Source organism: Pogonomyrmex barbatus, unplaced genomic scaffold (genome assembly GCF_055798465.1).
Source record: "Pogonomyrmex barbatus isolate J1 unplaced genomic scaffold, ASM5579846v1 scaffold3, whole genome shotgun sequence".
NCBI lineage: Eukaryota > Metazoa > Arthropoda > Insecta > Hymenoptera > Formicidae > Pogonomyrmex > Pogonomyrmex barbatus.
The window spans coordinates 15892319-15910961 of record NW_028297127.1 but is presented as its reverse complement, the minus strand read 5'-3'; the positions used below and the strand labels follow the sequence as shown (position 1 = coordinate 15910961).

At 37.2% G+C, this 18643-nt stretch overlaps 2 protein-coding genes across 2 annotated transcripts in view; both read left to right on the top strand.

Moving 5' to 3' along the window:
* Positions 1-615: 615 nt before the first annotated feature.
* On the top strand, positions 616-3035 carry LOC105427996 (uncharacterized). The gene is made up of 3 exons (XM_011640017.3): positions 616-851; positions 919-978; positions 2658-3035. Exons 1-3 carry the CDS (start codon positions 726-728, stop codon positions 2880-2882), a joined length of 411 nt encoding a protein of 136 aa, XP_011638319.1. The 5' UTR covers positions 616-725; the 3' UTR covers positions 2883-3035.
* Positions 3036-10195: 7160 nt separating this feature from the next.
* The window catches only part of Eip74EF (Ecdysone-induced protein E74), a 187810-nt gene continuing 179362 nt past the window's right edge, over positions 10196-18643 (top strand). Inside the window, exon 1 of the mRNA XM_089079945.1 lies at positions 10196-10852. The gene's annotated coding sequence lies outside the window, so the exon portion shown is untranslated. The remainder of the gene's footprint in view (positions 10853-18643) is intronic.

Below are 18643 nucleotides of genomic sequence, written 5' to 3'. Positions count from 1 at the left end.
GTCATAACATAGAAGAAGAAAAAGAGAATAGAAATGCGAAACTTTAATATTTATCGAAAACTATAGAACTATGAAAAGTGCTACTGAAATTATTGTTCTTTCTTTTAAAGATTAATAAAACATCGTACCAATTTTACTTAATTTTTTTGGTTTATTTGTATATTAAAATATTGATTAATTTTAACATTAGTATATACATATATTAATATATTCATATGAAAGAAACATAATGTAACATTTTATTTCAATATCATTATTTTGTTAAAGAAAAAATCTCTTTCTGTAAATACGCTCTACATATATATATATATATATATATATATATATATATATATATATATATATATATATGAATATGAAGATATTAATAAATGTATGTATATATATATATATATATATATAATGTTCAAGTTAATCTTTAAAGTACTTTAATCTACAACAAAAAAAATCACACGGTATTTAATTTTTAAGTTATATTAAGTTAAACATATTCTTGATCCATGAATTGCGAATCCAGCACGAATATGCAGAATGCGATTTTATCGATAGTGTCGGAAAATGGAGATATTGACACAATTAGCAGAGGGCTCTGATTGTCCCATGAAAAAGACCGGGATAGCCGGCTGCTCTCAGGTTTCTCTCTGTTTCGGTCGAAACACAACGATCAAGGTGATAATCCGTTAGAGGCTTCTTGGCAGTTACTTCATATTTTTCAATTGCTCGTGATGTCGATCAGACCGTTGTGGCCTGATCTGCGGCCACGAGCAACCGATCCGTTATGGTTTAACGCCGATAGGCCGTGCGATGACGAAAGTGAAGTCGCCGCTCTCGAAGCGGAACATCAGGCCTGGGTGAGTGCGAATACATACATTCGGATATAGATTTTTGCTAAGTGCATCTTCGCTGTGATTATTTCAGAGGGACCACGTGCGGGTGCAGGGCTACGAGCACATTCCGATCGGGAAAACTGTAAGCGACGTAAGTTAACGTAACTTAGCTTAACTTAACCTATTCGTATGTTTACAGCGGTATGTTTTGCTCGATCGATATACATTCTTTCATCAATTCTTTCGGCCTTGAATATTTATCCTATGACAGGTGTATTTATCTCTTGTTTCAATATAAAAATATATAACATATTTTATATTGATTTCTTGATAATCTCGCGTCTCAATTTCGAATCGGAGTCGACTGACGAGTCGACTTGGGGGTTAGTATTTCATGTGTCATATGACAAATTTTTTGAAATTTGTTGATTACGATAGAGAATTTCTGGAGACTCAAAATCTTTACTATCCTGTAATCAATCTAAGCTTTCAAAAATTTTTATCGTATGACACATAAAATATTAAACTTAGATTCGATTGTTGACGCATGTGTTTTATAATTTTTCTGCAATATAATAAGTAGAAGACAAAAGTAATATGTTGCGTAACGAAAAGATTATTGCTAAGTTTTTCTTTTTCTGATTAGTTTTAACAATTCTCATGTGATTATAGTAGCACAAGTAAATTATTTGTTTGACAAATAAACGATGAAAGAAAAAATAAAATAATATAAAGTATAAACTTATTTAACTTATTTACTTATTATAAATAGTAACTAAAATTTTTGATTGTTTTACAAAGATTTATAAAGATGGTATATTATAAGATTTATAAAGATGTTTTATAAAAGTTATTCAGATTCTTCAGATTTCGGATATATATCAAAATATCAATAACATTATTGTCATAATATTTTGCTAATATGTTAATGTATTTTATTCTCACATGTGAAATTTTAAACTAATTTATCGTACTTAGAGAAATTTTAGAGGAATTTATTATGAAATATATATGTCTGTAAGCATATTTTTACAGCGAATTATCTTCTATATTAATAAAATCGAAAGGAAATATTTTAATTTAAGAAGATCTAATGAAGAAGATTTAATGAGAACAAATTGATTATAAAATATATTCAATTTATCATACAGTTTATAAAGAAATTACAATCAATTTTTCATAGCAAAATTTAATAGAAAAATCATATCTTGACAAATTGTGCCTCGTTCGCCTTTAATGTAATTATTGTCGTTGTTCCGATATTCCTTACCATCAATCGGAAATCAGATATTATCATCGGTATTATTTCAATACCACAGAAGCTGTATATAATTTGTAATTGTAATTGAAGATGTTTAAATTTCAACTTAGCCTAACAAAATTACAAAAAGTGTAGAAGTACATCTGATATTATTAATTTTTTTCAAATGTAATTTTTTAATTACGCTTAAATCTAATAATTTAAATATAATTAATATTTATGCATGAAGGAATGCGTTTAAAAGATTTATAATTTTATATTTATTATTATGTTATATATAATATTTCGTATATTTTTATTAATTAGTATGTGCGTAGTATTGATTGGTATGATGTATAACTGGCTATTTTTCTTTTTAATCTTATGTTTAATCTGTTGCGCGTATTGTCTAAGGATATTAAACCGTTAAGCACAATCCTAAATCGTGATTCATAAATATCTTAATTTGATGTATCCGACATTTGAAAAGCGCCTAAAAAAAAAGATTAGAATTGAAACTGACTAAATTAATGATATCAAATGTACAATATTAAAACTAACTTTTTCTCGCGCTTGTGTGAAAAATCTAGTTCAGAGTATCGGAGGGAGAGGAAGAAGAAGAGGAGGAGGAGGAAGGCGAGGTCGAAGACGAAGATGACTCGGATACCCATGAGGAAGATGAGGAAGAGCCTGACGAGATCGACATGGAAGTCAGTTATTCTCATCATCCGCAAAGATCCAGTCCGGACATGGTGCCCGCTGCTCCCGTGTCTATTCGGATGGTCAATGCATCAAATTTAACACGTTATTCTTAATCGTTGCGTGTTACAATTGAAACATACATATCTGTGATTGCAAATCTTAACTGTCTAGTGAAAGAATCGTTCCATAATTTTAGTGAAAATTATTTATTAAGTCTATTTATCACTATCAATAATATAAACGAATAAATATCTATCCGTTCTTTATCTCTTCCTCTTTCTTTTTTTTCTTTTTTTTTTTCGAGGGCAATAAAGCGTCATTTTTCCCATTTTTTTATCATGACGAATTCTCGCCGATTTCGGTTGTTCGGCGAGCGGTCAGCATTCTGAAGCCGAAATTTTGCCGTTCTCTCGCTCGCGCTTAGGCTTAGGTCAAGAACCCGATATGCGACGGCTGTAAGCCAACGTCGATTCTAAGCGGTGCAAATTCCACCGTGACAATGGAAATTGCACCATCAGCGAATTTGACGGTGCGTCGCGAGGCGTCACAGCCGCCTCTTCGCGGACTCTCCGCTCTTCCCGGACTGGAAACAGTCGACGGAGTATTACGAGTATTGCGGACAGTAATGTCTTCATTTCTAGCGTCGAGAGCTTCCTTCGAGGAGAAGAGCGACTCGCGCTTCGTCCGGAGCGGTCGAACAAAAGCGCCTGTCCTTTTCCCTTTCCTCCACACTCCCGTCTCTCTTTCTCTTTCCACAGAACGGGCCGGTAAAGTTGGTACTGCCTCGCTCGCTCTCTTTCTCTCTCTTTCATAAAGGGCCGTGGAATCGCGTCGTACTCGACCGGGACACTCTCGGTACGTTCCCCGTATAGCCACTAGGTATAAGTACACGCGAGAATGTATTATATGCCTTTATACAAGGTGTCCCGAAATATGTGCTTAAAATGCGAAAGAAAGTTAAGTAACAATGGCTGATTCTTCGGCAGTCTTTCTTAAAACGCGGAAATGTTAGCCTTGACTAATCGAAAGCGATCATTAAACAGTCGTAAATCAATGTTAATTGTCTTCCTCCTTCACGCTAGAGAAAGAGCACAGTCATAGCATCAGCGATTCGCGGATGAGGAATTGTTTGAATACGTCTTACTTTTAGCCAAACTCTAAATGCCAAACAGTACAACGATTACTATTCGGAATAAGGAATCACGTACACCTTTTCGCTACTTAGCTTTTTCTATATTTTTAGATGATTATTCAGACATATGTACACTTTTAAGTATATGTTTTTACATATATCTAGCGTATACATGTGTGTACTTATATATATATATATATATATATATATATATATATATATATTATATATATGTATGTATGTATGTATACAACGCGCCAACTCTCCCGGCGTGTAACTGAAGTAAAGCCAGGTTGGTGCCCCCGCTAGGGTGAACGAACGGATACGCTCAGGCAAAAGCGAACCCATGTGCCTCCTCCTTCACTGCCATCACCACCTCCTCCTCCTCTAGCAACAACGTTCTCCTCCTCCTTTTCCTCCCCGGAGATCGGACGGAGATCGTCAAAGCGGACTCGCAAGGCGAAAAATGCAAAAATCGACTGCGCGCCAATAGGAATTTCGTGGAGTCGCGATCTTCGGCGCGATCGAACACGAGCCTTTCGTTTGCATATATTAAATCATTCGAACTGCGCGATATCGATCTACTATGTTCGGCGTGCTCGTGCCAACGCGCGATAAAGTCTCGCGCCGGTAATTCAGATAATTTAGCGTGATCGCATCGCTCCGATACGCGTTTCTATGTATCCTAAACAGAGTGCAATCAGAGCTGAGTGTTTTGCTTAATTGACTTGTTTATTATTACCCGTGCGAGCATTGTCTTAGATAATAGAGAAAATTGTATGCCTTTTGGTACAGGGAGAAATAATTAATACCAGTAAAATTGTTTATGATGTTGGAAAGAGCGCACCGATCAGTCTTCAATATTTGCGCGATTAATAATAGATCTTAAAATAATTCTTATAAATGCACCTCTATCAAAAGATTATATTTAATATTTAGTATCTCTATTTTTAGCGAGTTTGCAATTAATTTTTAATATATTTCAATAATTTTAGGGATACATTGTAAAATTGTAAAATTATGCGGTTTCAATTATATCTCCGATAATAATGGCACATGATTGTTTTTTGAACAATCGTAAATTTCTTGCAATCTGAATACGCAACGAGAAAAATCATAAAGAGATTTTCGAAATAAGATGTAAATTCATTGCTATCAACCTCGTTTTCATCGAATTGTCTTTCAATCGTTTCGAGAAGAGTCCGAATGATAAGATAACTGTTAAAAAGCAAATATTTTTTTATCCAATGACTTTCCAAATATTTACACGATATTAAAAGAAATAGAGATAAATTAGATTTTCTCATAGAAATCTATGAATTTGTAAAATTAAAATTGATATCAGGATATTAAAATTGATTTAATAAGAATTGACATTCCCCATAATTGATTAAATAAGAATTGACATTCCCCATAATTGATTAGCATTTTATGCCTGATAACTTTAAACAATTCATTTAATTATTACTCCTTATTACTTCTGTTATTTGAATTTTATATATTCTATCTTTATATTTCTTTGAATTACATCAATTATTGTTCGATCTTGAAGTTTTATATTAAAGCTGGAAATATAATATTACATACTTAATAATATATAATTATAAAATTGTTAATTTAATATTAATGATGCTAATAAGCATTTTAGAAACTTATAAGTACTCTGACTGAAATAATACTTTTTGCAATAAATTTCTTGTAGATTTATAAGGTACTTATTAATATCAATAATATTAAATTGATAAATATGAATATGATAATATTTAATTGATTTAATGCGATATTATAATTCCAGCATAAAACTTTTCAATTTCGGATAATTGATACGCGATTAAACGTAACAGCATTACATGTTTCTATGCGTATAAAAAAATTAAGTTTATAAAAAATTATTACACATTCTATCTGATGATCAAAAATATTAATATTTATTTATATTATATGTTAAATACATGTTAAATATATTTCTATTTTATTTTACGCCAAATAATTAATAATTAATAATTAAAATTTGTATTATAAATAAGAAATATGTAAGAACAAAGTTGGTAAATATTTACCGTCTATTACAATATAATAGTAAAATAGTATTATTTAGATAATTTATTTAGATAGCTTTAATTCTTTTTGTATTTAAAATAATTTTATATTAGTCCTTCAGAAGAATAGTAGTATTTTTTTAATAACAAAATAAGCTTTTGCTTTTGATAAATATTAATATGTTAATTGCTCTAGTTACTTTATATTTTAATTGCTTGTATTTACTTTATTATCCGTAATTTAAGAATGGATTGTTGAGAATCTATCATCGCTGCTTCTAGTAATCAAAGAACGTTGCTACGGTATTTACGCGTATTATATTCTTATTATATCTCTAGGCATATTAATATCTTTAGCTGTTCCAAAGTAAATTTATGTTCCGGACAGGGGAAGATAAATTGCGGATTTTTTCTAGTTACACTCAGGGTTAGAATTCTACAATTTGCCTCGGATGATATTACGTTTCCAAAGACAGTTATGTACGCACAAAGTGCGTAAGCGTTTAGAATGCGCGCATAAATCTCGAGATTTATGAATCATGAGTTTCGCGGATGGTAATACCGTCTGGATTTATGAATTAATACCGGTCATATTAGACGTATAAATCTTGGCGTTTAGGCAGACGGAATCGTAGAATTATCCGACCGCCTCCTGGGTAATTCGTCGGTAGATTACTTCGTGCAGTCTTTATCACTTCCGAGAACACTTTTCTCGCGGTCTTTTTTTCTTTTAATCACAATGTTTTGACGCTGTCATGTTTATTTAAATTAAATTTCATTAAAATGAAATACAAATAAATACAAGAAATATTTTTTTATCAGATTTAACAATCTTGTATATAAATCGTAATTGATACAAGTAACTTGTCTAAACAAATATAGCCGACCTTTTCTAACTCGAAAACTTTTATAATTCGAATTTTTTAATTCATTCTCTAGAAAAAACTTCTGTCGAAGAGAAAAAAAATAGGAAGAAATTAACTTGAAATATTTACGAGCGTATTAATTATCTCTATACTCTCAAATTATTTTAAAATTGATTTTTATTATTTCGAAAAGAATCTTTATAACACGAAGGATATAAAATTTCTACTTGAAATATATTATGAAAGAGAGTTTGCATTAATACTTCTTTTTCCTCTCACGTACAAATAGCTTAAAACAGTATAATAAATAAACATTTCACTTATTGTAAATTCAATATTCTTTGAAATATAATATTTAATTTATAATATAAAATCTTTTTTTAAGTTATTAAATTATAGATATTGAGTTAAAATGTATATTTTAACTTAATTTTAATATATATTATATATATCATTAGTAAAAAATATGTGATAGTGATTATTAAATTGTGTTTGAACTTCTGTAAATAAAATTTTTTTCTTTAAACTTCTGCACATAATTCGAATTGTTACCTTGGCATTTAAGTTTGGCTCAACTGTTAAAAATATATAAAAATGTCTAATATCTCGAGATAAAATATTTCGTGCGCAGTGAAGCCTCTTAGAAGGAAATAACTTGACAACGATAATGATCGAACTCAGGGACAGTTCTACAAGCTTTTTGCGCTGATCCAATAATAACTAGTAATAAGAAGAAATAATAAATAATAATAAAGAAGAAATAATAAATAATAATAAAACGAAAGCCGTTAATCTACACGTATTCATTTACCAGTCGAGGTCGTCTAATTATTTCGCTTCCTGGCGAAACGCATTTGCTCAAAAATTTAGGAATATCTATTTGTGTACGTGGGAAGAGAGGGTTTCTCGATGGTTGCCATGTGATTCACTACGCTAATGTCAACTTGACCTACTGGCCTACATGCAGGTCGATCCGAGTTCTTTATCCAAGGTCTTCGGGCGATACCCTTCTTTGCTGTTCTCACATTGCTTTTCTCCGACAGAAAAGCAAGACGGCGCACAGGAAAAAGACAGAGGCTGAAAATCGTATCTATCGCATATAAATAGAGTGTTAACTATAATTTTAAAATTGTTTTTGTAAAAAATAAGAAATATAGATTTCTGCCGAGAATTTGTGAACAACAATGATCACAAATTTCAAGTTTTATTATAAAATTTCTTCTGTAAATTTTTCATAAAAGCTACTTAAATCCATCAATATATTTGCAATATAATATTTGCAAATTTTTTTCATTTACATGGGTTCTAAATTGACATACACACGCGCGCGCATGTGTGTGTGTGTGTGTGTGTGTGTGTGTGTGTGTGTGTGTGTGGGGTGCGCGCGCGCGCGCGTGTATGTGTGCGCACACGCGCGCATATATATATATGTATATAACAAATTTTGCATTTTTTAGCAAACCATTGCTATATTCATGCGTTAATAGCGTAAATACTCTATGCAAAGTTGATATTTCCTTTTATGGGAAGAAAAAAACTCGCGACGGCTGTTTACACGTTTGAAAGTCCGATCGCCAGATTTATCGCGCCACGTGGAAATCAATCGCCATGCCGAACCGATTTCTCTCTCGTAGAATGGCGATTACATCGGCCTCAGGGATGGAGGAGGAGGGGGCAGACTTCTTGGTCGCTAGTGCCGAGTTAAGCGCCCTAACCTGCCTCAAAAGATGCTGCGCGATATAAGAGATAATAAATCGTGCTCGGAGCTCTCTTGTGACGGTGACGGCAGCAACAAGGATACTACTCGCCAAAAGCGCGAGAGAGCAAGGAATCGGGAGGGACCGAGGGGATAAACTACTTTTTATTAAGTGTTTATTAAGTTCTGAGTGATATCTCACAAGAAGCGTGTACACATGATAGTCCGTAATAGGCGAGCATACGACGAACATTCTTCGTCAACGATAAAAATAAACGGTTCAGAATAGAAATAGCAATTATAACGAGGGGACTGGCAAATTGCGATGTAAAATGCGATTGAATAATCACGATCATGCGAGATCATGCGAGATCATTTTCTCGCCACCATCGCGGCGTGAAGATATCGCGGAGAATGGAAGAAAGTTGGAAGAGGGGAAAGAAACAAACGCAAGTCGAGAAGGCGGATGACGAGGATAAAGAGGATAAGATGGGAGAGAGAAGTTGAAGAGGGAAAGAAAAAAGGAAGAGAAGGAGGAAGAACGAGGATAATCGATTTCTTAAGAGATGAGGATGTGCGCATCAAGAAAACAAGAGAGAGAGAGAGAGAGAGAGAGAGAGAGAGAAGGCTGATAAAAATGAGAGAATATCAATTTCGCATCATAATAAAAAAAAAAGAGAGGAAAAAATCAAAAAATGAAGTAATTGTCCATTTCTATTAGTGTAGATTAATTTTTAATCTCTTTATCATTTTCTAACTTTCAGAATTAAAAAAAGATGAAAAGTAAGTTAAACCGAGATATAAAAGTTATTTAGAGACATAAATTTATATAGGATATAAATCGGATTTAATGACTACGGGAGAGAGAGGCTTCGAGCCAGATGAGGAGCCTCGAAGACACGGCGCAACAATGTTGCCGATTTCGATAAAGCGGCAGACGGTTATGTAAGTCGCGGCGAAGAAAGTAGGAAAAAGTAGACGGGCCGCATGAGTAAAAAGGGAAAAAGGCGAGCGAATGATGCGAGTGAGAAAGAGAATAGAGAGAGATGAAGTGATCGGAACGCAACGACGAATTCGTAGAATTTTAGCTCAACGTTTCATACACTCGAGGATCACAATTTTATAAAAATAAAGAAATTCTAAAAATTTTTTTTTCTTTATTCTAAAAATAAAGAAAAAAAATGACAAATTATATATTTAACTAGCGATATAAAATATATGACATAAATATTTTAGTTTTGCTAAATTAAACTTCAAAAGTAAGAAAAAAAATCACTAAGAAAAAAATTCTTATATTTTATTTATTAATTCGCATTAATTCAATATTAATTCAATTCTCTAAATATCTCAGTTCTGTTTCGTTTTGATTGGCATCACTGTCAAAGCGACGTGTGGTATTGATATTACATACGGAGCAGCACTTTTGATACTTTTATCAAAATATTTCTAAGAGAAAGATGCTTCCGCTGGCATTTATCGCACGTGAAACTGAAAAAGGAGACGATACAAGAAGAGAGGAGGAGAGAGAGAGAGAGAGAGAGAGAGAGAGAGAGAGAGAGAGAGAGAGAGAGAGAGAGAACGGTAAAGTTAGAACGACTGTTAGAACGGGAGCGAGAGAGAAAGAGATGTACTCGGCAGCGGCGCGGCGGCGCACGAGAAACGAGAGCGGCATGCCGTGTCGCGGGCGCGCGACGGAGAGCGGCGATTGGTTGGCGTGCGCGCGACGGAAGGCGCGCGAGCAGGAAGAACGAGAAGACCGGCGAGGAGGAGACTCCGGGACTGTTCGACCGTTCAGTCGGACGCGCGGTTACAGGCACGCGGGACGCGCGTACGGATTCTCTCTCTCTCTCTCTTTCGTCCGACTCCGCTCAGACGGTGCGGGTGTAATACGTTTCGTTAACGCGGCGACCACGTGCCGGCACGAGTGGCGAGAAACCGCTGAATAACGAAAACCGAAGAAAATTACGATAGACCGGTACCGGGCCGGAAACGGGTGACCACCCTCCCCCTCTCCCTTCCTTCCGGAAGTCCTTCGTGGGACGACAGTTCGGCGCGTGTCGCGTGGCTCCCTTCTTACCATCAGCAGTGATCACATGACCGGTTAAGATACGGGGTAAACCCCCCTCCTCCCCGGGACGACGGGAAGTAAAGAAGTGTGTGGGTGCATCTGTCACGATTTCGTGGTGACTTGAAGTGAGTTGGATTCCGCGGAGGCTTTTCGCCTTCGTTCGCGATCTCCGTTCGCGGCCTGCCCTGCCGCGAGCGCGACGTGTCGTCATCACCGAGAGGTGGACCGAAGGTCTCCGAAGCGGAGTGTCGTCCAGATGTCACGGGTGGAGATCGTCGAACGGTGAGTGAACGGAACGGTTTTACCATTCCGACGACGAGAAAGTGGACGCGGAAAGGGACGCCGATTCGCGATCTTCCTTTTTTTTTCCCCTCGCGTGCGCGCAAGTAAGAATGGTGGATAATGTTACCGGGAGGTGTGGATCGTGCTCGCGTCCCCTACCAGGCGAGGAGAGCGGAGGAGAAGGAGGTGGGGGAGGAGGTGGTGGTAGTGGAGAAGAAGGAGGAAGGCGGTGTTGGGTTTCGTCTCTCTTACTTATGATTTTCGCGCTAACTCAAAAATCGTCATCGTTAAGCGAGAAACGGGCCGAAAAGTCGCGCGCGCGCGCCTCGTGTCGCCTCGCGCTTTTAGGCGAAACCGGTGAAATCGGGGCGAGGAGGGATCGTTGACCCACAGCGGCGGATCCAGAGCGACTAGGACGTCCGCGCGGTGTCGAAAGTTTTGGCCGAAAGTCGCAGAAAAAGCAAGCGTCGACCCGATTTTTCGATGCCGCTCCTCGCGAGCTCGAGCGTGAGCGAGTTTTCTGCGATGGCGTTTTAATCGCAAATAATTTTGATCGTAATTCTTTTGCGATATTATTTCTACCAATGTAAATTAACTTTTAATCTCGGTTTTACTTATTTTTTTATCTTTCTGAGAAAAAGATGAAGAAAAAAATTGAGCATGGATAAAAATAGACATTAGTTGTTTGCTCGCGTGCCGACCGATCGATATTAAAAATCGAATTATTAAAAATATAATATTATTAAAAACAATATTATTAAACATATATTACAATTTTGGCATAAATGAAACAAAATATCCTGCTACAGATTCAATGTGAATGTAACAATCCTGACAAGTCTTGATAAATTTATTTTCGAAGAGTTTCGAACAGTCTGTATATATCCTCTTTCATAGGTCCTCTTTCTATTGCTCTTAATCATTAATCAATTAACGCTATTAATCAAACACAGTCCTACTTACATCCAGCTGAATTTAATACTTTGTGCTAGCCTTTCGTATAATTTCCCCAAGCATTTAAATCAATGACTATAACATTTTTATCTCCACAAATTTTTCAAAAATAATAATAATTCCCTAGTACATATTAGATTTACTAATTAAATTAAATGAAGATTAACGAAACACTTAATTTTTGCTCATTTGTGAAAAATAATTGTGAATCGCAAAAAATGAAATTTATCGTGTAGCAACTTTTTATTTCGGTATTTCTCGATGTCTCAATATCTTTTATATTTCGCTTAGCCTTTTTCGCCGTTAGCTTCGGAGATCAATTTTAACACGCGCGACTCGTTGCCTTTCGCGATTGACAATCTTTCTTTCCTCCTTTCCACGACGGGACGACAGCCGTCGCTTTACAACTCGCGTGATTAGCAGCGCTTTGCTTTGTAACGGTGTTAGCTTTAATCATCCGAGCGTGCGCCCGCGAATTATCGCGAAGCGGGAGAAAGCCGGAGGAGCCGAAATTAAAGTCCGATTCCGCGTCCAGTCCATCGCCGCGAGGCTCGCATGGCTGAGTGCTCTAAATGCACGCCGTCGCGGCCGCGTATTTACGGAGCACCGCGGAAATCATAACTTGGAGAACACACGCGTGCAACGCGCGCGGCGCGGTGTATCCACGGAGAAAGTATCCCTCTCGGTGTAGCTACGCGGCGTCGCGAAGTTGGAGTTGGCGAGCGCTCCCTTCTTGCTTTCGTGAGGTTTCGCGTGAAAGCATCGCGTTTAATCTCAAAAATCTGAACGTCGGCCCGTCTTTCACGGGGGAGAGGGGGAGGGAAGGAGATTGACGAGATTAACGTATAAATTAGTCATAGCGACGACACGTTTTGTCAAAGATGATCGTCGATAAAACTTTGTTTGTCGAAACAATCCCCGAATGCATTTTTGTGCAGGGATATGTTCCTGAAGCTTTTATGGGAATATGGGAGTGCATGTTTCTTCGTACACGCACGCCAAGGTGTCTGTCTATTTTATAGAAAAATATCATATGTATATGTATATAAACTTTCGACATAACATGACGTTGAGTTATCGTAAAAATTCGTCGATAAGAACGGAATGGCGGCGCTAACATCTTAGCGCTCAACTGTCATTCTGCCCGTGATTCTTTTTTCGTTTTACATTTCTCTCTCTTTTTCTTTTCTCTTGCAAACAATGCAAGAATACACCGCTTGATGGCTTGCTATTATGTCGCGTTTCCGCGAGCGACCTATGAGAATGAGGGGTAGGGCGGAGAAAAAGGGGAGGGAGAGAGAGAGAGAGAGAGAGAGAGAGAGAGAGAGAGAGAGAGGGAAAGGAAAAAAGGCTTCGCCTCGAAAAAAAGAAACGCATGGGGCGAGGGCGCGATTTTTCCACGTTGTTGCGGATAAAAGGCGCCGCGATCGCAGGGAGGACTGTGTCGCGCCATTGTTGGCTCCAGGATTCGCGATAGAGAGCGAGCGAGCGGGTAATGCCGTACTCGCTGTTTGCGCCGGCCCTGCGGGGTCTCTGACCGCCCGTCCGCGCCTCTCAACTCGACTCGCTTGTTGTCCACCGCTGCCGCGGCCTACCTATGGCACTCGCTCGAGTCTCGGGTCCTCCTCTCTCCTTTCTTCTCCGGTTTTCGACTTTCCACCGGCGTATCGCCCGTATCGTGCCCGATCGTTTGAAAAAAAAAAAAAAAGATCGATGGAGAAGAAAGCAATGATACCTCGTCATTGTAAGTCTAAAACGATATCCCCCCCCCCCCCCCGCGATGACGCGAAACGCGTACGCGAAATTTGTTATGAATATTACGATCGACAATCATTGGCTATCGGTATTTGTAGATATTTATCACTTATCGTACGTATTTTCTTGTTATTGCGATTAAAAGTCCTGATGCTTTCGCGACAGTATTTTTGCCTCGCCATTAATGCCTCGTAATGCTTTCTTTTGTACCGGGCTTATGCAACGGAGTTGCATCTGCTTCGATGAGCGGAATTGCATATACTTTCTAGATATATTTATGTACATGCGTCTATATTTTTTTTCAATACGAGGATAGAAAATACGTTCTTTTTCTCTGATGAAATCTTGGAAGTCCCGTCTCGGAAGATTATTATTAAGAATTATGGGAGTCGAGAAATAAAATTTTTAAATGCAGCGAGTCACTTCTTTACCGAAACTTTCTCTTGAAAATTTTTCTATTCTTTATTACGATATTCGATATGTCACAGAATATTATTTTTATGTATATATAATATATAGATATATAATTGCTAATATAGAATGTATTATATATTAATATATAATAATTAATATATTTATCTTTGATGCATAAAAGAACACATAGACATATATAACATATAACATAGAAAAAAAGATGCATCCGATTGTCATATATTATTATATGTATTACATATAATATTATACAGGAAATCTCACGTAATCAGATTCAATCGTATGTTTACTATGACTGAGGAAATGTAAAATTAAATTAAATAATTATACAAGATTATTATAAAAAGATATTATTAATACTTATGCAAAAAAATTAGTTTAAGAGATATCCTTATATTCTAAATTCGGAAGTATCATTTATTTATTTTTATAAATACACTATAAAAGTAAACTCTTTATATTTATATTTTAAAAAATGAAATATTTGTTAAATGTAACTTTTTTACTCAAACACTTTTCAAATTTATTTTGTACGTGCGAATAGATAAGTTTCGTTTTTAAATCATAAAATTACAATCATCTCTCTTAATTAAATAATACAAAATTAATTAATAAGACATCATTTTATTGATTTATAAAGTACATCAGTTGTCCTATAAATCCCGAAAGCATTAGTAACAGTAACTATCTATCTCACGTATCGGAAAGCACAATCTTCCCACAATTTTAGAAAATTGCCAATTAACAGCGCAAATGCATTGTGTTTCACGGCATCGATATATTATCAGATTGCGCGCTTCTTTTTTGCATAAATAATCGGTCAGTCGTGTGCATGTGTACGTGTCATCATTGATCATCAGGACTACAGCCAACCACGTAGCAGACTTTTCTACTTGTCTGATAATTCGTACTACTTACTACTACTAGCCGACCTGCCCCTACCGACCGTCGTGTAGGTGCAGACGATGGGCGTGGGTGGACTTTCTCGATATAAGAACGTCCTGACCGAGAAAACTCGAGAGGCCTAACGATCTCATCACTGATTTAATACTCTAATATTAAGGCAAAGTCTTTAAATGCCGTCAGTGCATTTCATAAAAGTGAACTATCAAGATGATTATTATACACGGAACCTCTGTTAATCATATTGTTTAAAAATATAACTCAGTTCCTACATCACTTATATAATATGAGGAAAAGTAGAAACAAAAGCACAACTTGTTCACGAAACAGACTAAATATGCGCACAGAAAAGACGTTTACATACGGTATACGATTTTCGATTAAAGATGAAAGATCTATCTTTTCGATAGATGTAAATTCGCGATTTTTCGTTATCGTATTTAGTTACGACATTTATTATCGTCGTGTTACGAAACTTGGCGTGTTATTTTGACAGATATCCCTCGCAAACCTCGCGCGTAATATCTCGATAACGTGTATTCCGGGGGATTAATTACGTCGTCGTGATAGATGTCCGATAGTGTATCGACGGCCACTCGAGGATGGCACAATCGTGCGAAATCTGCGAGTTTCCTCATCGCGAGCAAAAAGCGTACCTTACGGACACCCGGTATTTTGCGGTGTAACGCGCGCACGTGCATCGCGCGGCGCGCGGCCCCCGTGTACGTGAACGAACGCACACGACGTCGGAGCCAGTGAACCGAGCATTATAGTGCCCTGCAAGAAACGCCGGCTTGGTGCATTGACCGCGGTTGACCACACGTCATCGAATGAGTGACGTCACGCGGGTCTTCGCTGCACGAAAGCGACGTCACGGTCGGATGCGTCCGCGAAGACGTGTTCTTTTCGAAAAAAAATCTTCCGAAGCGTCATTTTTTTTTTCTCCGCTTGTTGCCTCCTGTATCCTTCGCGCGATACTTATTATTCTTTAACCGGGTCTAATGGGTCGTGCTTTTGTTACATTTTCTTTCAATCCTTTGGATGTATTTTTTGCGTGCTTTTGGGATGATTTTGTAGATTATTTTGTATGAGAATATACATTTATCATGCGATATCGTAATAACGTAGAGATTAATTAAAATCGTAAATCTATAAAATCGCTGAGATCACAATAGCTCTCGAATCACAAGCGATCAAAGTCGGGTATTAGTTATCGCACAGAATTTACGCGATTAAATTCATAACTACTAAATTGTTATTTGTTAATTTTCTATCAATTTTCACAGCTTAGATGATATTGATTTTTATCTGATTTTTAGCTGATTTTTTAGTTTCTTATATAGAAATTTTAGTTTCTTATATAGAAATATTAAAATACCGTAAACTAACGTTGATCATTGAGTAACTATAATAGAGAATTTTAATTATTATAAGCAAAGTATAAATATAATCTTTTTTATAAATAAAAATTCTCAATTGATCTTATCTAGACGAAGCGCAAAATGTATGATAATAATTCGTTTGTCAAAATTTGAAATGCGAGCATAGAATACTCAACATACGTTTTAAATTAAATCCAAATCAAACTAGCAGGATGAACGAACATGACAAATATGTACGAACGTAATAAACTCTCTTCTCCTTTGATGGACCGAAAAGAGATAAAATATGCATATTCGCCAATGTAAATTCGGGCTCGCGATGCTGTCTGTACTTATCGAAACAAATCCGTTCATTCATGTTTGTTCGCGCTGTTTGCTCGGTCTCGATGTCTATTGTTGAATTTCGAAATATTATATTAAAAACGACGACTCAGAGTTTAACGGCTCCGAGCGCTCACATTTTTTTTCCGCCGCTGCTTTAACCTCCGATTTATCACGGTCGACCGCGGGCTATCCGCGAAAGCATGAATAGTTAACGAACGGGCGTAGGAGGACTCGATGAGATTTCCTTACGACGAAGTTAGTCGCCCGATGCGTAACCTGTGCGAGAGCATAATAGCACGGTTATACATAGAGCCCAGTGGTGCCTGGCCGTATCCGACTGCTTACCTTCGCGAGAACGGCGAGCATGAGGAGTTCGTTCCCTCGGACGAGTAAATCAAGCCGCCGCCGTCGGTCCGCGAGGAGCTGAATACTTCGTGCTCGAAAGAGAGAGAGAGAGAGAGAGAGAGAGAGAGAGAGAGAGACGCGCCAAGAATGGATTGATCTTTTTGCAAAATTCCCATTCCATTCTCGAGCGTCCGTTCGATCATCGCGCATGCCATTTGGTGCTGTCGCGAACGAGCGTCGCATTTTTGAACGACTATCAAATCCGTCCGGAGGTAAAGCTCCGATTTTGATCTCGTTAAATTCGAGTCATTTGTCGAAAGGTCGTTTGTAATTATCGTGCTTCACGTACGTCATTCGGATGTTTGCCACGAACGTTCGATCACCAGGGATTATTATATATCGGAGCGGGTCCGAGTCATTTCGCTCAAGAAGGCCAGCGGACGTTCGCTCGTGAACGGTCGGGTCGAGCGCGGGGCTCCGTTTATAAACGATTGCATCGGCCGACGTGCAAAGAACGGGCTACGAGCTACGAGAAAGTATCCGGCAAACTTTCTCCGGTGGGTTTAGTTTGCACCACGGGTCACCAGACACGGACATTAAGAGCGAACGAACGCTCGCCTGCCTCGCGCGATGAGAGAGTAGCGGAGGTGTCGACCGGCGTTGCGCCGCGGGGGGAAATTCAAAGTACCCTCTTTCTATTTTTTTCTCTACGTCCTCCTACGACGATCTTAATCCTTCCGCGTTTAACGAGATTACGTCCCGCGAGAATTATGTTGTAAAGAAGTGCGTTGTACGTGTGTTGCGAAGCGTTTTCACAAATAAAATCTATAAATATTTTATGAAAGAAAATTAAAAAATTGAGAAGTAGAGAAGAATAAAATCTCTTTATTGAAAAACGAGATGCGATATCGATGATAGATATTATTTTAACAATAAAAATATCGTTATCATTTCTTGCAACGATTTTGTGATTAATTAAATTAATTATCCTGATCTGTTGTATAATTTTGTAATATTTTAATCAATGCCATATTGTTAATTTTATTGTTATATATGAAAGAATATAAGAATTATATAAGAATTAAAGTTTGTAAAACTGAAATTGAAAAAAAATATAAATGCGACTGAAAAGAAAGTGGAAATACTATCGGAAAAGAAAAATGATAAATGGCATTTGTATATTTTTCTATCCAAGAAAGTATTTAGCGATACATGAAAAGCTAAGCATGAAAAATGTTTTTCCCTTGGTTTTATTTATCCACTTCAGCCGGATGACTCGAACAGGCTTCGAACTATTAATCACGTACGTGAAGAATGTATTTGTTCTCAATCGATTCTTTTGAGAGATGTTTACAATTCATTTTTCTCCTAAGGTCGCGCGCGTTGTTACGTACATGCAAGGCTGTTACATAGACAAAGCAAGGATAATGCCAGCCGAAATTTGACCTCACACGTCCTCGCACATATATGCATATTCCCTCTTTCTCTGCTTGCCTCACATGTGCCGCGTGTATTGGCAGCGTTAGGCAATCGGGCACTAGAAGTCCCGGGTTTTTAACATTGGCCCGCTTACTGGCCAGTGGCCCCGCGCGCGAATGTCACACTTTTCTGACTCACCGAAATCCCGCGGTGCTAATAACCAAAACGAATGCCGTTGTCTGACACTGGCCCACTATACGTACGTTAACACCGGACC